At 42.3% G+C, this 23,009-nt stretch overlaps 2 protein-coding genes across 6 annotated transcripts in view; both read right to left on the reverse strand.

Moving 5' to 3' along the window:
* LOC136430563 (calpain-9-like) overlaps positions 1 to 2,391 on the reverse strand; it is a 32,771-nt gene extending 30,380 nt beyond the window's left edge. For all 3 annotated transcript variants that reach the window (XM_066421287.1, XM_066421288.1, XM_066421289.1), the window contains exon 1: positions 2,038 to 2,391. In XM_066421287.1, the coding sequence (XP_066277384.1) occupies positions 2,038 to 2,211 (174 nt within the window). In that variant the 5' untranslated portion in view covers positions 2,212 to 2,391. The remainder of the gene's footprint in view (positions 1 to 2,037) is intronic.
* Positions 2,392 to 3,470: 1,079 nt separating this feature from the next.
* Positions 3,471 to 21,617, reverse strand: LOC136430562 (calpain-B-like). Of its 3 annotated transcripts, XM_066421283.1 has the most exons (22): positions 21,137 to 21,617; positions 15,578 to 15,647; positions 15,011 to 15,104; positions 14,377 to 14,553; positions 13,730 to 13,907; positions 13,212 to 13,292; positions 12,943 to 13,016; positions 12,573 to 12,650; positions 12,146 to 12,318; positions 11,556 to 11,725; positions 11,136 to 11,341; positions 10,548 to 10,598; positions 9,777 to 9,831; positions 7,316 to 7,399; positions 6,999 to 7,056; positions 6,780 to 6,829; positions 6,341 to 6,409; positions 6,044 to 6,125; positions 5,571 to 5,687; positions 5,134 to 5,168; positions 4,905 to 4,955; positions 3,471 to 4,589 (listed from the first exon to the last, which is right to left on the reverse strand). In XM_066421283.1, exons 1-22 carry the CDS (start codon positions 21,311 to 21,313, stop codon positions 4,554 to 4,556), a joined length of 2,166 nt encoding a protein of 721 aa, XP_066277380.1. In that variant the 5' UTR covers positions 21,314 to 21,617; the 3' UTR covers positions 3,471 to 4,553. The 3 variants fall into 3 exon arrangements, with proteins under 3 accessions (XP_066277380.1, XP_066277383.1, XP_066277381.1); XM_066421286.1 differs by lacking the exon at positions 10,548 to 10,598 and having other exon boundaries at positions 21,137 to 21,601; XM_066421284.1 differs by lacking the exon at positions 4,905 to 4,955 and having other exon boundaries at positions 21,137 to 21,601.
* Between the last annotated feature and the right edge of the window lie 1,392 nt (positions 21,618 to 23,009).

Below are 23,009 nucleotides of genomic sequence, written 5' to 3' on the forward strand. Positions count from 1 at the left end.
GTTCGATTACTAATGTTATCAAGGGACTGATACCCAAATGTTTTCCCCGACACGAGGAATCTTGGAACCCCCTCCCCTCTCCCTTCGACAGTGGTCTTTTGTCAAGTGATAACCTTTCAACATAAGGGCATCATCATACATGTAAGACAGACAAATGGTCGAGTGCTTTCTATCCGCCTCTTAGCTTTGTATGACGTCATGAAGTACCTTTGACCTTCAACCCCCGTAAAAAACGACCACGCCCACCTACCAAAGCGATACTGTTTCCAATTAAACTGGTCTGTGTAGTGTTTAAAACAGGCATATGGCATCCAGCAGTCTATATCCTACATACCATGAAAGGAGCCACAGTGAAAGGAGCCACAACAGTTGCTTAATGTAAAATAGAACACTGTCAGTGTGGTAGCTATAGACCTTTATCAAATCACCATAGAGCTAAATTGAGGCTTGTACCAAGCTGTAATTTCTTCTGTCCTCACTTATTATGGATCATTATGTCGCCGATGCGTTATCCCCAATCCCACATTTGGAGAGGGTTTGGTGACGTTTTACTGAGAACCAAAACAAACAAGTGCACCAACTCTGGGTTAACATGAATATTACTAACAAAATCCATAGTCATGTCATATTTTGCGACAACAATAAATGACCCTGCCATTTGCATGACCGCATGTCTGTCCCCAAAACTTAGAGGCCATAAATTATCATTGACACGACACAGCGCGCATCCAACCATACTTTACGCATGGATGAAAATGTGGTTAAATATCTACATGTACAATGTTACAAACTTGTAAATGAGTTGTTCATGGGGCAATTAACATGTATGAAATGACCCCGCGTGACCTTGTTATTTGTCTTTGCGTATAACTGAGAATATACGGGCAGTGACCCCAACGTTACTGATATATGTGTTCAGTGAGGCGAGGAAAGATCCAATATTCCCCCAGATCACAGGCATTGTCGTTAGTACTTATAATATCGTTGATATAGCGTTGTGAATCATGTGCTGTACATTATTCTGTGATCACACGTGACGCATGCTACACCACCCACCTATGCACGGGTCACGGCCGACCAAGTTACAGGGTGACGCCCACCTCATTAATGCACTCAACAGGAGCTGAAAAATCCGCGCTATGCCGTTGTAGAAATCCCTTTCCCAGCTTCAATCGTATATTCAGAAGTCTTTATAGACCTTCAAACCTCTAGCTTAGTTAATTACTGTTGGGAATTTCAGCATCGTGGTCATTCACTAGTCATAAACTCTGCGCATAATGATTCGTGTTCTCAAACTTGATACAAATCGAGAAACCTGAAACCAGCAATATCGGTACTTCCCAAAACTAAAGAATACTGAAATAGATTACGACGTAGTCCCTAGACGCTGTATCTATTTGTTTGGTTCCGGTAGGAGTTTGCGTTTGGCATGAAATGTGGTCGGAGGGGGGGGGGGTGCTGTGGTATCGTTTTGGAGTCTTTTCAAAACGGTCAGACATATTGCAGTCAATATCGGTTTAAACCCGTACTGCGGCGGTGAAGAAATCAATTCGTAAGCAAACGCTGGCGCATACATAATAATGTCATCGCAATGAATACGATAACTGGGATAAGACTTTGTCTGTGTCTTTACGAAACACGTAAACGCCCTCTCTTGAACAAAATGCCTCAAGCGTTTAAACACAATATCGTCATAAACTCATACTTTTAGAACAGATACCTGCAACATGTCACACGTTCTATACTGGTTTGGATTTTCAAGCTATTCGCAACAAAACACCGGGCATGTTTTTGCATTTGAAACAATCCGTAATAGACCAGATCAGTTTACGTGTGACGGTCGTGTTGCCCTCCCCCTTTATTCACGCTTGTCATTTTGGAGAGGTGATTTACCATGTCTAGTGTGATCTAGTGTCTGTACAGGTAAAACGCCTTCCGAGAAGCTCACTGGACCGCCCTCCCACCCTAGCCTAATTATGAGCCCCAGCAGTACTGTTTCTTTGTAAACATCTGCGTGAGTTTTAAGGTTACACATACCCCTGGTCGCATCCACTTGAAGTTGTAGCGCTGCAAATTCTCGTGGTTACTGAAGTAGAGTGACTGGTTTTCAGCGGGGAACTCGGGATCCTCCCAGAGCCCTCCCTGGTTCTCGTCCTTGATCTCCGCGTAAACCTGGCCCTTGAACGGCACTGCTTCCTCGGGGGTAGCCATCTTGACGTGTTAGACGATACTGCGAATGTTTTTAAAGCACCAAATACAGATAATCGAGTTACTGAGCCGAGAGAGTCGGGTGGAAGGAGAGTTGGAGGACGGGTAAACACGAGGGCTCGCCGAACTTGTCTACACGCCCTGCTCGGTGACTTCCGAGTGGATGACGCTGTGTGGGGTTAAAGGGTGCGTGGGCAGGGCAGGTACTTTGGTATGCAGAATTCACAGTGTTGTGGGTTATCGTGCAGCCAGTGGGCTGTTGGACAGGGTGATTGGGCCGTGGGGCCGTGCACGCACTGATTATCGGGTCATCACTTATTCAACAAGGCCCACTAGGGACACACTGCGGGACGATACACTGCTGGCAGTAAAAATGTGACGACAACAGAAAAATAATGTGTCTGTGAAACCAAGGACTTGGTGAAAAAATACATATGTAATGTCTGTCTTTCTTTGGTAGCGTTTATGTTTATTTTAACCCCGCTTGGCTGTGTTCAAGGAGGTTATACAGACTATATAACCTCCTTGGTTATCATATGTTGTTTAGGAATTGAAACAAGCCAGCTGGTTCTGATTTTCATATGGAAATTTTTACTTTAAGCCATAGAACCTCCTTATTTATGGCGATTCTATACTGGTCCATAAGTCACAGATATATGTACTAGTATATGGCGGGGTATCACAGCTACTTGACACATTGCCGTGTTGTTGGGTGTGTGAGTGCGACTGCTGTTTGTCTTCCGAGCCAGTGCTATGACACAAGGGGTCAAAGGTCGTAGTTGTGATGATAATAATGTTTTGATTGGGTCATAGCTGGTCAGAGACGCATGATAGAACCATGGCACAGAATGTTGGCAATCTGATATGACTCGACTAGGTAGTTATCTTAGACAAGTTCTGGCGGTGAATATCAGATATTTCATGCAATCGGCGTTCTGTCACAGCCAAGCTATAGTATGCTTCAGAAGAACAATATTTTCAGTCCTGGCGGAATTACTGTACACTGCAATGATAAGCTCTTGAATGCGGGCGTTTTTGGCGACGCCTTCGATGCGGAGGCATTTAATCAGCATTTGTATCATTGGGCAGGGACTGTAGGAATTTTAGCGGGGGTTCGTCGTCAGTGGGGGAGGACCAAGGAAACATTTTGGCTGGCCTGGGGGAGGGCCATGGAAATCGAGATCCTTCCGACACATACTAGTATTCAAATGTCTAGAAATGGGCTCCGATCTATGTACATAAGATCATGACAACAACTGGAGGAGTGTATGAATCTTGACTATATTTCATTTTGACTCAGTAAGAAGTAGTATAGTACAAAAGTTAAGTAGATATATATCATGTGTCAATTCCCTGTCTGCTTTACATATCTGAACTTCTGACGGTTCAGAAGGATTGTCTTCGGTGGGAGTCGACGAAAGAGCTACTCTCGTCGCTTGTGTTATATGTATATAGGGTAGAGATTACAATCTGGCACAATCGATGATTCTATCGGTAGAGATCCTTATCGTGGTCTGTAAGCTTAAAGATACTCCATTAAAAGGCACACAGAACCCTTCAACTTCAATTCATGCCACTTTAGATCACAGAATTGACTTGAAATTTAGGATTTATGTATAGGAGACAACTCCTGACATCCCGATCGAAGTCGACAGTTACTCTACTGGTAGAGTCGGCGACTTTGCCAAATCGCAATCTCTACCATGACATACCTACAATGCTATGTTCATTTTTCTTAAGTCAATATTGTAGATAGATCTATATCTATGGCGGAATTTAAAACAGTCAGCAATACCATCTTGAACTAATACAAGTAGTTCCTATCCTATCATATGTGATATTATAAGTATCAATGAAAAAAAGAATATATAGCTAGAATTACGAGATAATGAAGTTTATATATCTTAATCAACGGGGTATATATAGAAGTTTCCACCATCTAGCATGGTGTACAAGACGATAATGCTTAGTAAGGTAGTCAGAATGTAACCCCAATAGACTATACTAAATACAACACTATATATAAGTTACATATATGTAATAGTAGAATCAGCACCATAGAAGAGAGAGTTAAAGAGAGGTTTGAAATTATTTCAAAATACGGAAAGTTGTGTCCCGCTGAATTGACTTGTTAGATTGGCTGAACGCAGTCTACGTTCCATGAAGATACTCCGCCATACTGACAAGGATCATGACATGACGTAAAACCTCCTCTTTCGATTTTCTGCGGCCACCGCCGGTGCCGTGTAAGCCTCATGATCGACTTAGAATTCAATGTTGTAGACGTCTTATATCTGTCTTTGAGGTATAAGGTCTTGCTAAGGGCTGGCGAAGAACGTCTCCTTTTACAGAAACATCCCCAGAAGAATATGCACCTCCTCCTGAGTTTAGAGAATACAAAACGAAATACTATATTACATGTATATGTTAACATGACCGTCATCTTTGTAAACATGTCCAAAATGAGAAAACCAGACAAGACCATATTTCTTAAGTGTTTTTTCCAAGAACAACAGTATTGATATTGATATCAGTTAAGTTGGTATCGTAAAATTCCCATTTACTATTGACATAATATGATATTGTTAAAATGAAACACCGATGTTACAAAGATTTGTGTAAGTTAATGTGTAAAACGTGGGCAATTTCCATGATTTTTATGAGTAGAGGCGTGCAAAATGGTTTTCGGAAGTTACCTTTAAAATAGCGGCAGTCTTTAGTGTAGTTTTATTGGATACTGCATGCACCTGTATCGACGGGAATTATGTAATACTGTGATTGCAAATGATACATTTCTAGTACTTATCATACGTGTGTTGAATGCCACAGATCTGGATAATGGTTGTTATGGTTATTTTGATAATGGGATGTATGTGTTAAAGTCTGCCTTCTTTTATCTTAAATTACCGTGTACTCATGACTTACCGGACGTCCTTTCATCCCTGCTAAAGCTGGAGAATCTGCAAAACAAATAGAAGCTATCTTACTTAAAGAAGACGTCACTGTTGTTATAAATATGAATGATAACGCTACATTACTATATCAATAAACTACTGCTACTGTAAGTCATCTTGATGTGATCCATAAGTTCTAATATAGACCGGTTCACGAGTTAAACTGCGTATGCGAAGCGAGATGTTTTTGTGATGATATATCAAAGGTGAAGGCCCCTAACTACTGTAAACAATTCTTGTGTAGACCATACTCAATACATCTCCAGATGTGTCTTCAGTGTATAAGTCTCAAGCACCTCCAACTTTGATATGATACCCACAATACATTTCGCTGTTCATGCGCAGTTTGGATCGGCTTGTTCAGGGCGCGCCTTTATCAGCTAATTCCAATTAACAGATATTCCTTACCGAAGAAGGCCTTAAGCCTGATGGCTATCCTCCAGAAGCTGGCCGCTGAGATGGTGTTGTCTTGGTCGGCATAACGACGGATAACCTTAGAGGCCAGTTGGGCGTCTATGGTCACACCTGTGTGACGATCAACCACCAGTCATTTACGTAGTTACGTACGCACATGTGCGTAAATTCTTTTTGTAGAAAATCATATAGCCAGCAGGCTGTGTGAACCAAGCACAACCCTCCATTTCTATTGTTTATTGTACAACCATAACGTCTGGTCAGTGAACTATAGACACCCCATGAAAAACATAACGCATTCGCTTCGCTCACTCGGTAGTTTATTCTGTGGAAATAGGTCACTGGCCAGGCGTTATGTCCCCGTAAACACCTCGGGCGGGTCATTGATAGATGGATAGAGAGTCCTACGTAGTATCTATACAAAGGATAGAAAGCATAGTAGGACGTTGCTTTGTCCTAGTCCTTACCGCAAACTTCCCTCAGCGCCTCTCTCAGCTCGTACGACTCCAGCTTGCCGTTCTTGTTAGCGTCGCTCTTGTTGAATGTAGCCTGAAAGGAGTTACAAGATAAACAAACGAAGTGACAACAACGAAATGTTCAAACAACTGGAACAGTACGTAAAAGCGATACCTCAGTAGATAGAACCAATTCATTTTGCTTCAATGTTCTAAATATCGGAAGAGACAAAACTATGAGTACTATACCAACTTGCTCAGATGATATGATCACCCGATATGTGCAGCTAACACAAACATGTCACGTACCATCCAACCACAGATGTCATTCCAAAGTTCTTTGAACTCGCTGTATTCAATCTTTCCAGACCCGTCTGCCTGAGCGGAGTCAAGGTTTCAAATCCAACGTTGATTTCGTAAATATCCTTCACATATGCATAACAAACGTTTTATAAGACATATCTTTGAATACTTATACAATACAAATGCCATATACGACGGTTGACGCATACGGTCCTATAAGAGATGTTCCAGTGCCCTAAAATTACACCAAGTATTAAAGGGCTGTTGACCCTATTTTCGTCGGAAGTCATGATTTTAGAAAATATTCTGATATAGCCATTTGAAGTCATGATTTTAGAAACTTTTCTGATATAGCCATTTGAACCAAAGGAAGAACCGTGAATAATCTACTCCCTAAACGCCAGAGTAAAGCTAATTTTGATTGTTGTGATGACAGAAAGGATACGTCGTACATCATGACCATGTCCCTGCAGACATCAAGTGTAAAGCTAGGGTCTGTGAAAACAACAAGACAAAACTTAGACAATGTTTATGAACACACATAACATTTATGTGATGACAAAATTACAATTTTCTACAATCATAATTTCAGAGTTGCATTCCAGACATGATGATGCATCTTCCATTCAAATCATTACTCAAAAGAGGTGGTACTAGTACTTACCCTTGAAGTACACATCTATGACGCTCTTCAGTTCATAAGTATCAACTGCCGGCTCCACCTGGCGGAAAAGTGTAGTTTTCAGTTCATGAAATTTGTAAATCGCGTCTGCTGTCCATAAACTATTGTCACCTTCTTACGCATTTTGAAACGTTGTGTAAGGCAGTCCTATATATGACTCTTTCATTCGGAACAATGCGACGAAATATGATAGCAATATCATGCCTTTGTAACTACATATAGATATATGTTTTGTTCATCAAATGACTCGTGTATCTACAATGGTAGTTCTTAATTTCTAGAAATGACGTTCCCGTTACCTCATAATCTCCGCCCATGCTTGCGATGACATCAAACGCCTTACGGACCTTGTCCTCTTTCTCTCCTACCAGAACTGGAGTAGGCTGTCGCAAAACAATGCAGAAACGTTGAACAGCGGGAAGAATACAAGAGTGTAGCAGACTATTTTTCCACAATCATTAACACTTAAGTCACGAGTTAAATGGCCAGTAAAAGAGTTTCGTTGCTTTCGAAAACTCTACTCCCAGTAAACAACAAGATGTATTTGCAGTGACTAAAAGTCATCAATCATAGTCAAGTTAGAGAAAACTAAATGCAGATAATGGCACATCTAGTATATAAACAGAATTACACACGGAAATTAACTGTAGCCTTTTCCAAGTTCATATCTCAAACTTTACGCACTGTAACCCGTTACTGAAAACAGCCCACCGAGACATGACATTCCATATCTAGCGAAGGTACTGGAGTAAGCTTAGAGTGCTCAGTGTGAAGATAAATAAAACATAAGTGCATGTGCTTTTAACGCGGCCTGTGCTGCTAGTGCGAGACCTCCAAATCTTAGACAAACCTTTGTCACACATCAGCCATTTAATGATAAATATTACACGTAGCTAAAGCGTTTGTGAGATGCACACAGCGTTGACACAATGATACTGCTTCAATCATTACTATGCCTAAATCAACCTTTATATGTTCATGGGTAATGAATGCATCTAGATATAGCTAGTATGCACCGAAAGGATCAGATTAGGGGCACTACGCAAGCGCGGAATGACAACGAGGCAAAGGTCAACGGTTATCATGCCACCCGTTTGTTCGTTTCTTTGTTTGTTTGTTTGTTTGTCTGTTTGTTTTTATACTCTTTGGTTTTGACGAAAAGATTTTCAGGTATTTTGTTTTTCCTTGTACCCCTGGAGGCGTCGGGCACACCTCACAGATTTGATTCTGTAAAGCTCTGATACATAAATAAATAGAAAGTATGGGACTTTTGAGCGATCGCTCTGTGCATTTGAAAACTGTGACCTTTGACCTGGATGACAGTGACGACAACACGGACTAGTGGGAACATTGATTGAAGCCGTTTACAGCTGAATTTAGCCACAAGGCACAGTTTGTGGACTACATTTGTACCTTTTCTTCCTCCCCTTCTTTTCCTTCTTCCCCTTCAACCTCCTCCAACTGGGGTCAAGCATCAGGGAAGAGAAAAGTAAGCGCTATGATCACATCATGGCCGGTGTGCTGGGATACCCCATGATTCATTTGGTCAGAGGACTAGCTTTTCTGCTGAAATAACCCCACACCCTGCAGGTATCCGGCGTTGCGTCTTCCAAGGCTCTTCGTGCCGTTAGAGTGGGAGTGCATGTATTTGAACAATATTTTCACACCGGGCCCAAAGACAAAGTTATAAAGCAGGCTCCCTAGGTGTCGCCAAAAAGCTCCAATGTATGATTTTATACACCTCGTTCCCACGTCAAATTTCGGAAGACACCCCTGTTGCCCAAGGTACTTTAGGGATGAGCTCCCATGGTTCTGGTAGAGTCACGATTCCTCGCATGTGTCCGACTACTACCAGTGATCGCCGTGCCTCGGCTTGGTCGGTTCTGAGGTACATTACTGTCTCTCTGGACACGCGTCTTCCCTGGGAGTGGCACACAGCGGAACAAAGGCCAACCCTATCACTTAAAACTCCGTATTTTTCATTTCTGGAATGTTCTGGGGTATCAAAGAGCTGGGAGTTCGAGATTAAGGCGGCGAGAAAGAGAAGAGAGAGTGAGGAAAGACTAATGTCAGTAAGGGAGCGGTTTGGTTTTTGGAAAAGAGTTATTCCGAAGTTAATTAAGCACAACAACCCAGTCCTCTCCCAAACGAATCCGTGTTTTCATGATAATCTCAGGTTCAATGTTGGGCGGATCATGAGACTACTAGAGCAATCCCTAAATGAAGCTGTATGTGTATTGCTATTTACTACAAGTGGATGCTGCTACGCTTGCGCACGCTTGGCTTTCGGAAGTGGGAGGGACTAATGTAATCTCCAAGCAGATCTATCGATGGCAATAACAGTATCCAAAGGGCGAAAGGAGTTTACTGTTGGACAATAAAACTCCTTTTGCCCTTTGGATACTGTCATTGCCACCGATAGATCTGCTCGGAGATCAGGACTAAAGGGGTTAACAATGGTTAACGTTAGTGGTGCTCTGTCTGTGGCACTATGCAAAAAACCAATGTACGTGGCTACTCCAACAGGCTTAACAGCAACGTGTGTTCAAAAACTCTTAGATATTGTTCTGTTAAACGCTCGACTAAATTAACTGCTGGTTATCTCATTTTCACAAGGCTAAGTAGAACTAAAGGAGAGGAAGAGAACTCGACATGTGAGACACCTGCTGTTGGTTCAACAGGTACAATCGACAACAGGTACAGTTTGTACGGACGGGTATACAATACTTCTATAAATAGAACATCAACGGATTGCCGTACCTTTTTGACCTCCACGGTTTGTTCCCTCCTAATTACTTGTGGAGGTTCAGCATCCCTGAGGAAAAATGTAAAACGACATTTAGTATCTTTCGCATAGCACGCCTTCTTACGACATAAAAGACGTCAGCTGAATCAGACTAAATGCGTCTCTTTAGTTAAGATACCAAAGTACTGTGCTATAAATGAGGTTCAGATTTGTCTCAGTACATTTTGTGGCTGATGGAAAAAAATCAAAAGTTATCACAATGCACAGTTTTTGGTCAACAAATGTCACAAAAGATACTATAGTATAGAAAACATCTTGTATCAAACATAATATTTTGCCAACGACGAAGAACCTGGAAAAACACACTAACAAACAAACAGCAAGAAAAACACATCAAAATGTACACACATGCGACTTGTTGCATATTAGTGTTGATAATAAGCAATGGCCACGGCACGTCATTAGCATGTAAAGCATCCGTCATAAGTGCTGTTATGTTGATAATACACCGTCTCATAGTTCCAAGTGCGTGTGTGGGAGTGGTGCATTGTGGTCATACTTTTGCAACAGAACAATTCTTTAAGCCAACGATGGAAGTCATTGAAAACAAGTGCAGCCCTATGCAAGGCAACAAAACGTTGACAAAACCCTTGACAAGTGGAATATTGTTACTGGCCAAAGGATCTTGAATTTTGACCTAGACCGGACACAATGCACCATTCGCGCACTCGTAATTAGTCATATTGTGTGAAGGAGACAGTGGGGTTTCTTCAGATGTCACTCACGTGTGGTCCTTCTCCTGAAGGATTCGATCTATGAAGAAGTCGTCCTGGTCTCTTTAAGGGAACGTGACAAGGCGTGGAACAGACAGTGAATGAGTGAGCAACGTAAAGTCAAGCTGATAACGCAAGCGAAGTGGTAGGCATTGAGCCTATTGTAAATATGGATAGTTCTGATAGATGGCGCCACTGGTGTGAAAAACGTGATCGCATACAGACGAAACGTTAACAATAGAGAATGGGAAACAACAGAACAAGAAGTACGGAACATGATATGATGAAATGCATAATATGCATATGTAGTTGTGAAAACTATTGGAAGAGTAAGACAAGCTGTACCCGCAATCGTTGGATTGAGTCAGCCGCATTTTTTTCATAATCAATCCCTCTTTCTAATGTATTCCCTCCAAAACCGTCAATGTTAGGGGTAACGTTGATCCTGATTGGCCGACATGATACCTCTCCTTGGTGCTGATTTGTCGGTGCCGTCACTGTCCTTGGTGCTGATTGGCTACGAACTACCCTAAATTCTGTCAGTGACTTGTTTTACCACTTTGAAATTAACACGTGATCTGAAATAACGTGTGTACGTACTCTGTCGTGCTTGGCTTCTCTGTGTAGATCCTCAACAAGAAATCAGCCTCCTCGTTGGGTTTGAAGGTGGAAGGCATGACGATGTAATTTCCTGGAGGGAGCTTGACACGTTTGGTCACCTCTCGCAGGTTGATGTAGGACCCGCTGGTGGCCGCTGGGCGGCGCGTGCACACGTCTCTCTTCTTCAACTTCTTTTGGTTCGGGGCCTGAAGGAAACAAACAGTTCATGGTTGTCAATGGCTGACTCTCTCAGATATGATTGCGTTTCTTCTAGAAGTCGCTAGGAGGCAGTAATGTAGATTGTACGCTACATGCATACGGAAGGAACTTTCAAATGCATTACATATATCTAGACGCTATTTTCCTAACTCTATTTCACACTAGGGTAGTCCTCACAGAAATTATCGTACGTAAACGTACCGTTTCATAGACGTAGAATCCCACCGCCAGGTTAGCCTTCCCGAGATGCTTCTGTTTGCGCCGGTCCTTTTGAATGAGACTGAAGACAACCGTACAGGTGTCGTCATCATCCTCGTCATCCGGGTCCTCCACATGCACCAGGTACTGGGGATTGCTGGAGAACGTACTGGCTGTTACGGAAAAAAAAAGAAAATACAGTTGATTATTGACAAATGTGTGCCAATACTGATAGACACGTTAGAGGGGGCTAGTATGGCAATTGCCATAGATTTCGTACGAAATAACAGGTCCATTTCCTTATCTCCAACTAGTTGATGGAATGGAAAGTCGTAAAATTTTCTGTTTTTCTGACACACAACAATCTCAAGCACAAAGACGGGCCTGGGATAGCAAGAAAACGTTACGGTTTTCTACCCTCAACATCTGCTTGGAAACTATTGTCGCCCCCCCCCCCCCTTACTTCTTACCACATGATGCCAGTATTTTTTCTCTTTACTGATACTAATCTGTTTGAAAATTGTACAGAGCAACAACTTGTCGCAACCGACGGTTCCAAACATCCAAACAGGTAAACATCCTTTAACACGTACTTCTGTAGTTGGCGCATCCTCCCGCCGTCAGGCCCCGCTGCCACTGCCCGTGGCGCTCCGAGGAATTCCACTTCTTACAGCCGACCAGCTCGGGCTCCACCTCCCCAACAGACGGCTCAAGGTGACAGATCTCAAGCGTCTTCCAGATGTCCAGGAAGTCTTGGAAGGACATCCTAGAGAGAGAAAAAAAGGATAGCACGAAGGGTTGATTATTGTACTTCCGGGAATGACCCGCCCGAGGTGTTTACGGGGAAACATGCCGCTCATCTGTCTAATCATAACATTTTAAAAACAAAATTTCATACAGAGGACGTTGGGACAGCATCGAATGTAGTGTCCTACGATCCAGCAACTTTAGGCATCTTTTTATATAAGATACGAAAGCAACTAACTAGCTAGTAGAACGTGTGACATATGATCTACGCACCAGAATTCGCCGTCGTCCCTTTTGACCACGCCCAGTTCTTCTTTCGTCTCCTCGGACACGCCTTCCCACTGGGATGAGCTACAGAAGGGAGAAGAAACAGTGAGGATATACTAACTCTAAATCTTTCTCAAAAGTTTAGCTCTGAAAGCATATTGGCTTGTATAGCAACTGCAATGCCTAATTTTGTCATTGATATCCTTCATGATGTCACGAATAAACAATGACGTTGAATGATGTTACGAAAGGTGTGTGTGTGTGTATGCGTGTGTGTGTGTGTGTGTGTGCGTGTGTGTGTGTGTGTGTGTGTGTGTACGTGCCTGCGTGCGTGGGAAGTTTTCACCGTCTTTGTTGAATCCTTTTGGTTACTTACTCGTCACTCCATGGTCCCTTCCACTCGATCTTGCCCCAGGGGTTCCGCACCCGGACGATTTCTGTTTCGTTAACCTTGAAAAGGAAGGTCTAAACATTAGCATGACCTCGACGTACGCAATAAACATAGGTCAGTGTGATAAAACAAAGCCATTACAGTCTACAGATCACATCAATGCAAAGGAGTCTACTACTACTAAAGTTAAAACAAGTACTATTTTCACGTCTACTGCTACAGCTACTGATAGGTACAGTTAATGTCAGACTTACCGTAGCGAAGCCCGTGACGCTGTAGGCGTGCTGCTGCACCAAACCGTTAGCCTGCACAGCCTCTAGTCCTGCAGAACCACCCTGAGAAGGAAGGAGGAGTCAAATGAATGTCTCATTTCAAAAAATATTTTGATTTGATTTGATTGATTTATTTGGGGAAAGTACAGCCAGGCTACCCAACTAGCCGAAGGCTATTAGTACAGGTAATACGTTTTCCCACCTTTTTGTTGTTTCTGTTTGTCTACGTCTATGTCCAGAATCTAAGTCTGGCCTGGCCTGTCACACAGCAAGAAAATAGCTTCCCGACGATTCTGCGAACTCTAAAGGACATTTTTAGCAGCAATTGTATTTTTCGACTAAAGCAAAAAAAGTGTTTTTTTCGCCTAGATTCTTCCGATTTTGGAATTTGGAGCGAGACTTTCTGGTGATCAACACATTCGGCCGACGATTGTCAACAGTGTGACGGTTTAGGACGATACGAAAGAGGGCGTAACCAATCCGTCCGTCTGAAACCTCACCTTGATGCCGCTAACTCCCATTAGGGACCCCCTGTCGTGCGCCTTCTTCAGGATCTGGTAAAACTTGGGCGGCACGTTGTTAGGATCCAACATGAACGTTTCCGTCACACCACCGGTGAAGTCCACCAGGGCGTCAGAGGTATGACCGCCCTCTAGCGCCTCGTATGATCCGTGCACCCTACAAGTTCAAAACAATTCTAGACATGTTAGGGGTGAACATGATCATGATCATTGTTTCAGCTAACGCATACTTTTCAGAAAACGTCTTCTGTGTGTAACACCAGTTGTCAAGTGTGTTCTTCCAATATTTATGATACAACGCTGCCACAGTGTGCCAAGTTTCGTCCGTTAGTCGAAAACAACGCTAATGAAAAAGGATGATTACAGCCCATGTCCGTCTTGCAAGGTCCTTTAATCACCTTATTTGATCGTGGCAGCATTCCTCTTTCCTTTCTTCCTTCCTTCCTCTTCTACATTGTTTCTATCTTGCTATCCATGGGCGTACATGTGCAAAACATGTCTTTGTAATTTTCAACACAGCCAACAACTAAAACCCTAGCTAATTCTATTCATCTACAAATTCACTAGTGCTACAGCGTTAACTATATGTTAGTGCGTTGATGTGCAAAACCCATATGTACACTCACTTGGCGTAAGCCTTCTCCAACAGGGCGCTCCAGAACTCGTTCTGTTGGTCGGAGTGGAGAGAGTAGAACGCCGGCTTGCCTTGGATAGGGTCAAAAACCATGGGGATGCGATCATCCACCACCACGTCAATCCACTCACCATACCGCCAGAACTTGAGGTGGAAAATTCCTGCATAGCTGAAAGAAAAATCAACAACAGATGTCATTTTAAAAGTAAATGGTAAATCAATCAAGGGCGAGATGCTTCAATCATAGTTGCATTGATTGAGTTAGCTCATTGATCATCAAGTTGTCACAAATGTACTCCAGTCATACACCACGGTGAGGGGGGCGGATACAAGCTTAGCCACGTTTGGGGCCACATTCTTCTCACTGCAGCGCCACCTAGCAGGGGGAAGTAGAACCAGGCATTAGAACCTTGTAGAAGATAGCAGAAGGACCACCGAACGCTGGCGTGCAAAAAAAGGTGTATCATCCATTCTGTTTATCACTGAGCATACCATATGGAGATGACAAAAGTATTACCATCGTACATTCCTTGAGATTGTCCAGGTGCCCTATTTCTTTTCTTGAGGGTCGTACTAGCATATTTCCCTTTTATCCATTGAACTAATTATATATAATGTACACATACTTGTCTTGGAACCCTTGTCCGGAAGGGACCACTCTCTTGAACAGCCCTGGAAGCGTGGTTAAAGCAGCGGTTGCTGCCAGCATCCAGCAGTCACCTGTTGGGAAATGATGATTAAAACTTGCCACAGAAAAGCTTTTACCCATTTTCCTCTTTTTTTGTTGTCCGTAAGGGCATTTTTGCTGGACATGACATTTTCCTTAAATTAGAATCAGAAATCTTAGACATTCTTCACATAAAGTCAGACATTCTAGAGCTCTTCGATCCCTTGAGTTCAACTTACATTTCGACACAGTAACGTGTTCATTATAATGACCTGAAACTATTTGAAATATTTAGGGTACATAGTCGTGGCAAAGTTGAGATACTAGCTCTACTAGATACTTGCACGTACTTAGGAAACTTTGTATGTATCAAGAATTGCATTCCCAAGATTACGTGAGGAAGTCGCACATATTTCTACCGCTGGATGGATTCAGGCCATGGCAATGGGATATGTGTGACACATGCACGGTTGTGAGCTATCTATCACAAAGTCCGTTCGTAAAGTTGTAAGAATAAACGATGTACCTACAACACCCTGCACCACGTCAAACCGACTTACACCCTCGCTGATGAACAGTGGGTTGTCGCAGATGTCCTGTAACAACAGAAGTGGTGTAAGAATTAGCAAGAACCAAATACATGTATGTTTTACCTGTTGAAGTAAAGAGTGTGTAGCAACGTGAATTGAGCACATTGAGTTGTATCATAACATGCCTTTCCGTCAATGCCGTTCGGTATCGTTTACACGTATTTATTACCTTACCAACGTGTGCACGTTAAACTCAAGAGGTTGCAGACGTCATATTTAGTATATGGGGTAGGTGTTGGGAAAACGAAGGACAAGTTCGATAATGGGCCTACTAGCGGCCTCCTATGGTACTGCAGCAGAACTTACGTTTTTTCCATCTTAGACCTAAGACTTGCACTTAGACCGTTATATCTCCCTGTAATTCTGTTGAGGTTTCATTCCGATCAATCGAACATCTGCAACAACATTATCTGATCGTAAAATATTTACGACCAAGATCCTGGGTAACCCGCCATAGGGCAAGGCAGGCAAACACGACCGGACCCCTAGCTCGATCATCTCAGCCATCTTTTTCGAGATAACAGATAATATAGACTCGTGTTCTTCGACCTTTACGTCCTTATTAAGTCATGCCTGGTGAAGCCTGCTTTGATACAGGATGAAGGGCAAGTTCTTGTCGTGCCCATCTGATTTCAAGAGCCCAGAGAGAATTCGTGCAGCTGCTATGTATATTATGGTGTAAATATAGAGTGACCGCAAAAACTGATATTTTGTACACTCAAGGAGAAGGCGTGGCTTTGCATCGTCTATGTCAGTCTGCCTTTGTAATTTTTCGTTGTCTTCTTACACATTACTAGTGCGATAGCTGTGGTGTCTTGAAAGATATATAAGTCTTCATGGAGTTATGCTAGAATTTCACTGAAAACAAATATCATGCATGTGTCTCTTTGTTCTTATGAATGTGCCCAAGTAACTTTTTGCAAAAATCGATTGTATATTACTGAAAGCGCTTCTGCTATGGAAAATGAAAATTAAACAAACAATGCACGGAACCTACTGTTCCATTCCGTTTTAGCTATTTGGACAGACTTAACTACTTGTCAGCGAGCGCTTATGATCAACCAACAGCTGTTGATAGATCTCGAAGTTAAAAACAATCAGTGCCATTATCTTACTGCTAGAATGTGGGATAGAAACGCAACTTGAACTGTTTTGCTTTAGGATGTATATTAAGTGACCTGTGTGACCCTCTTATGTCGGGTTTTGACCCAATGTAACAGAATATCTGACCTGCTCGAGGGACATATGTGACTGCTTTCAGCTTCATCTTTAGCGCTGATATTTACCTCAATGTATACATTCGCTCTAATGCTATCTAGAGTCACAATTCTAAACCTGCGCCCGGCCGAGCAGTTTGCGGGAACGAAAAGTATGATATTAAAGACAACAAAACACACAAAACGTAAGAAGGAAATAGTCAAGAACATAGTTGATGTCTACTTCTTTATAAAGACTTTTCTTTTTTACTCCCAAAAAAAGCCAGATTTTAGCGGGTTTGGAAATTTGACCCAAGCATAAATTGGCATAGAGGGGAAGATGACCTACATTACCCGGTCAATGATGTAATCAACTAATGGAAATATCTAATTCAATTTGGCAAGATCCCCCAAGGATTTTGTCAATTTATCATTTGCTTCTAAGAAACGTTTTTCTTCAGTCGAGCGACAAATATGATGAAAGGATTTCCTGATTATAAGTCCCTTGACGTCAAATGGCTGATATTTCCATCCGCTCGTCCTGATTTAGCTTAAAGCGCTGTCGTCGTACGATCGTCGTACGAGCGCAAACTGGGGGCATTCTTATGAGAGCCGTGAATATGTCGTACAAAATTTAGCTGTCTTCTTACAGAAAAGGCTGTCTTAGATACTTGTCGGCATTTGGTTCTGTCACAGTCTGCTTGACTCCTAAGACGTCAAAATCGTACGACGGCGTACGACAAATGCGACCTCGCCGTTAGTTGAGATGGTGGTCAGTTTGACGTAATTAAGTTTGCTGTATAATGATGATGATTCCAAGAAAAGGTATCGTCTCAAACAACGTGTGCACAGTAGGCACCGTCAAGTAAGGACAGATGCCACCTATCGATGCTGCAGAGGACATAGAAACTAGGTCAATAGCTTTTAGCTTTATGAGTTAATAAAACCCACGTCCATACTGTAGGAACGTGCTAAACGTGTGTCTTAAGTCGACAACTACGAATTCAAAATCTGTTACGTTCTCACGAACGATATCTCAAGTATGGCTCATCGTTATGTACCTTGTCTATATGTCTACTTTGTGATATATTATCGCGATTTGTTGTTGTATGTTGACGCCCTATGACGTTGAAGGTTCGTCGCTGGTGCCTGTGTTGTTTCAGTTGTGTGGTATCGAATTAAACCGTGAGAACATGGTGCCTGCTCACTCATAAAAATAGAAGAAAGACACATCCCAACAGAAACAAACGAGTTGTCAATAGATACATAGAAACGTTCGAAAAATACGAGAACCGTAGACAACATCCATATCTTGAAGAGATTATTGACCAAGCTTGCAATAGTTCAACAGGTCGACTATTCTTCTTCTTTTTCTTGTCACACGAATGAAGACATCGACACCGGGTGACAGACAGTGTCAGGCGGAAGGTCACCACGTCTACCGTGGGGGTCAATGTCAAAAATTGCTCTGATACTCGTGGGAAACAAGTTCAGACCCAGGCCAAAGCTTTGTCTCGTGGACACCGTTTGATTTTTGGCTCATTCAGATAGGTGTCAATTTCACCGTCATACTTTGCTGTCGATTGCCCGTCCCCAGAAAGTACTGAAATTTGGTGTGAATCTGATTTGTGGCGTTTCCAATGTCGACCTATGTCTCTCTGGAACCGTTCCAGCAAATGGCAGACTATGTCTGGTGTCAAGGTTCAACATAGGAGTCACAATGATATGTCTATTTCAGTCAACATATTCGAATAGCAGGCCTGGTGTAATATTCAGCTTGACCAAGACACAGTTAGTACAGTATATAACTCCCAAGACACAAGTGTGCTGCAACAAAACAGTCCACTCACACTCGTGTGCAAAGATTTCCCATGCAAGTTTTTTTAAGTTCAGAAACGTTTTAGAGAAATGATGATCATTGCAATGTTTCAAGGCGGACAACACATGACATAAAATTCGGTCTTATTTCCTTCTACACAAGTTTTCTATTTGTGAAATAGTTTATATCTATGACCAATGAGGTTCTTTGCAACCAAAGGAATAGAATCTTCTAGCTATTAACATTAATTTAGACATATGGCTGCAAGAATCTTGGTACATAATTGTCACGATGGCTTGCTATGGCAGTACTAGTTCCCAGAAAACTATTCTCGCACAACTTAACGCTTGAGCGCGTAAACCATTTGCCTCGCCAAGCGAATCTTACAGCCGACGGGATAATCCAGTTGAACTCCTGTTTTCCATGCACACGATGAATATTAAGTAAAAATCTGATATAATTAGTCCAATACAGCGGTGCCCTCGGAACTTAATCAATCTATCCCTCCAACAGTCAATCTTTTCGTAAAAGGACATTTCCACGAACCACTCTCTTGTTGCATCTTTGATGGTCTAATTTACCCTTATTGAAGACGGCTAATGAGCTGAGTGCAGTCATCAGTGACTCAACAAGGTTACTACATGACTATCTATTTGACATCTACATCATCCGAAAGCTGTGCCAATTAGGCCAATGTAGGGAAGGAAAGGTTGTTGTAATAGGTTCATAAAACACTTTCACTAGGGTGAAGTTCGACGATAGCCCTCTGATTGTATAGATGACCGCTGTACATCAGCCAGCCAGCCTCCGTAGACGGAAACAACGAACGGAGTGCAGTAGAAACCGAGTGCAATTGAACTGATTTGCCATCAGAAAAAAGTCTGACTTGTAGAGCCTGTGCTAAGGAGGCTAATGATTGTCCGTTTTGCTACCAAAACGTATTTGAAAAATGTCTGCCTGTGTTTAACGTTACTATAGAAACGTTTGAATGGGACTGTTGTTGGAAACACCGGAAGGAACTTGTTTATATCTGTTGATATTGACAGCAGTGGTACCAGTAATGCTGTGCTTGGTATGGTGGACCTCTGGCATTTTGTTTTCTTTAATAATGATAATAATAACTCGCATTATAAACAGTACGTTTGACTGTCATGTGTGCCTGAGTTAATACACTTAGTTGACAATCTCCGGTGACACCATCTTCCTTCTCACATCCTGTCACTCCGAATATCAAGAAAACTGCGGACACACACAAAAACAAACAAATACACAGACCGAAAGCGATATCTCCGTTTTTACGGAGGCGACAAGAGTGCCACTGAGTATGTACTCCACCCTCCACCCATCCTCGCTTATCACTCAGGACAACACAATGTGAGGAATTCGGGTAAGATGAACCGATCAGATGGGTGATGAGAAAGATCGAACGTATCACTTGCCTAGTGCCGTCTGCTGCCGTTCTATTTTGGTGATCTTTTGATTGGGGGTGCCTTACCCTTAGGCTGTGTATGAGCCGTCATATGGCAGAGATGTTTATCTGACGAATTTTCTTTCTGATTGCCCATTTTTAGAGCGACCGCTAGGCTCTCAAGATAATTGCTTCCCCTGAGTATCTTCTATTCAAAGACATTCGCAACAGCAAAAACACTGATGGATGCCCTAATTAGGTGTTTAGTGTAGGGCAGTAGGGCATAATGATGAAACATGGGGTGAAATGATAGCCTGTGACATGCCATTATCACAGAAACAGCGACTATTTTCTGTCAAATGGTGCTTTTCAGTGTTTCTGCGTGATTTGAGAACATTTCTGGGTTGAGATGTCTATTGGTATTATGAATCATATGAGAAAATATAAATCAGCATTCTGGCTACTGTATCTGTTTGTTCCAATCCCTTTCTCCCTTATCGTGCGCTACTTAGGTGTCATCTCAAAAGAAATAGTTCCTATTGACGAGAAATAGTTGACCTAAAACGGTGTCTCACTTGAGACTCATTTCGGATGCTTTCGTTCAATCTACATCATTGATATCACCACAGTCAAACATTCGCGCTCTCCCTTTGACTTTCGACATTTGGCAACATGTGCATCTAGGGATACATCACACCAAAATGTACGCCTTATTAACCTTCAAAACTATAGCCATACTCCTATACATTTTCTACAGACGATATTCAGTGATCCTATATATATAATTTCACAATCCAAGGCGCGTCGATTCTCTACTGGCTTTAGGATAACCTCTCTGGTCATGTTTTGATTGGAGTGGGCGTGTCAGCATATTCCGACTGGGAATATTGGCTTGGGGAAGCCCTCTCCATAAGCTGAATAATTGGGAATACTGTACGTAGCTATGATGTGCTGGAAATATCATACGACTACGGGAGTTTTCTTACGGATGGATTAGTTCTTTATTGAGACCGATTAATCCAACGTATTCAATGACATCTAATGTATGAACATACTGGGAAACGTTACGTACCTGCGGCCTCATCCATTGGAACTGGTACCTGGAGAGGTTGGGATGATGCCTTGTGAAGTACAGGGAGGAATCATAGGCAGGAAAATCCGGATCCTCGAACAACACGCCGTTCTGCAGGCACTCGTTCCGCAGGGCTTCGAAATCCTGTTTCTTCGGCTGATAGCGTGAACGCGGCATCTCTCTTCTTCTGGTTATAGCGTACACAGCGTACGATGCTCTTCAAGTAGCCGGTTGCAAGCTTGTCGCGAATGCTTCAACTAGCTGAAATCAAACGTAGCGTAGATGTAATCTGCTGTGCTTTTATCTACGCCGGTGAAACCGTCAGGGAATATCAAGGGATAGTATCTCCTAGGCTGCTGTCTGACCACTGGTACTGCTGCCCCTCCCTCTCTACGATGGTGCTGGGAGCATCGGCCGCCAATTGGATACGACCAATCTACTCATCTGGTCCGGAATGATCCTGGATCTATGCATATCAGGTTTTCTCTACGCTCGTAGGCGATTGGCTGATGAGACGGCGCGGGTGTTTCAGTCTATCGTTCTTAGGATGTAGATGAACCATTTTTAGGATATGACTATGGAATGAAAATATTTGGAAGTGATCGGGTTAAAGAAGATAGGTGTTGATTGCGATGAAAGGCTACGATGAAACGCTAACCATGTAGTATCTTGTAGCATTGGGAAGTATGGACATGTTAGCCTACTACATTTGTAGCATATTACAGCATATCAGGATATTACAGCAACAAGTAGGGTGTCAACCCCCGTGGCCATTCTTTATCATCTTATAACTTTTCAACAAAAAGGATAGACGTTATAATCAGAATTAGTTGCCATACGCATCGATGGAATAATAACAGTGATAACAACAGGAGGAAAGGCGATCCTCCCTCGGCGACATAACTTCCTCGGCCGCGAAACTCCCTTTGCCGGCATTAGAGAACCTTGGCCCGTAAAAAATCAAGTATCAGCGCTCCCCCCAAAAAGATAAACGCCGCCGCTCAAAGAAGTCTGCGAAGGAGGCTACTTCATACATATAAGTAACATTACTCTCTTTTTTTGTGATACAAAACTGTCATTGTGCCTCTTCAAATGGAATGTTTGAATTTTGCCTAATCATAATCATACAATTTGCATCTGTCACATTAGGCCCACCAGCTGACAGTTCCTACATTTTCACAACCATATCATATCAGTCATACTGTATCGATAGCATTCCAAGTTAATGGATGGCTTTTAAAGAAATGCAATATACGTAGATGTTTGCGTTGATGTACCAATATTAACTGAGGCTAGTGACCTAGATACAATATTTCATAAAAACTTAGCAAAACTACTAAATATAATATCTAATTAAAGTTTTAACAAAACCACTGTATCAACCTGGCTGTAACAATAGCATTTCAAGCCCATGGTATGGCGTTCGATGTGATATACGTAGATGGCTGAGTTCATGCCTGAATACAGCTCAAGCTAGTGACCTAAATATAATGTTTAATAAAAACACATAACACATGTCCCCAAGGCCGGGCCGGGAATCCTAGATGTTCCACTGGGGTCAATAAACCCTGCACCTGTCTTCAAGTCATCGCGATTGATGTCCTCATTTCACTCTTCCCTATCTGGTACCGTTTTCTAAACTTAGATTTCTACGTGGAGCTATGATATCTCATTTATTCCAACAGTTGTAAGTCTCTTTTACGACATCGTTTTGGTAAAATCTCAATCATCTGCGAACTGAAGGTCTCTTAATGCACTTATAGTCAAAGTTTCTGGCAGAATGTCTGTTGAAATTCATTAAATCGACGTAATTCGTCTTAGTGCAGACATCAGCACAATCTGGAGTACATGAACTTGGTTTAACATGTATCAC

This window comes from Branchiostoma lanceolatum, chromosome 3 (genome assembly GCF_035083965.1).
Source record: "Branchiostoma lanceolatum isolate klBraLanc5 chromosome 3, klBraLanc5.hap2, whole genome shotgun sequence".
In the NCBI taxonomy this organism is placed as follows: domain Eukaryota; kingdom Metazoa; phylum Chordata; class Leptocardii; order Amphioxiformes; family Branchiostomatidae; genus Branchiostoma; species Branchiostoma lanceolatum.

Bases quoted from the DNA above. Each gene is read 5' to 3' on its own strand.
- LOC136430562 (XM_066421283.1), bottom strand. From the start codon at position 21,313: ATGCCGCGTTCACGCTATCAGCCGAAGAAACAGGATTTCGAAGCCCTG. The intron at 6,126-6,340 runs GTACGTGACATG...AACTCCTTTCAG, and splicing joins ATGACATCTGTGGTTGGATG to GCTACATTCAACAAGAGCGA. The intron at 5,169-5,570 runs GTAAGGAATATC...TTTGTTTTGCAG, and splicing joins CAGGCTTAAGGCCTTCTTCG to ATTCTCCAGCTTTAGCAGGG.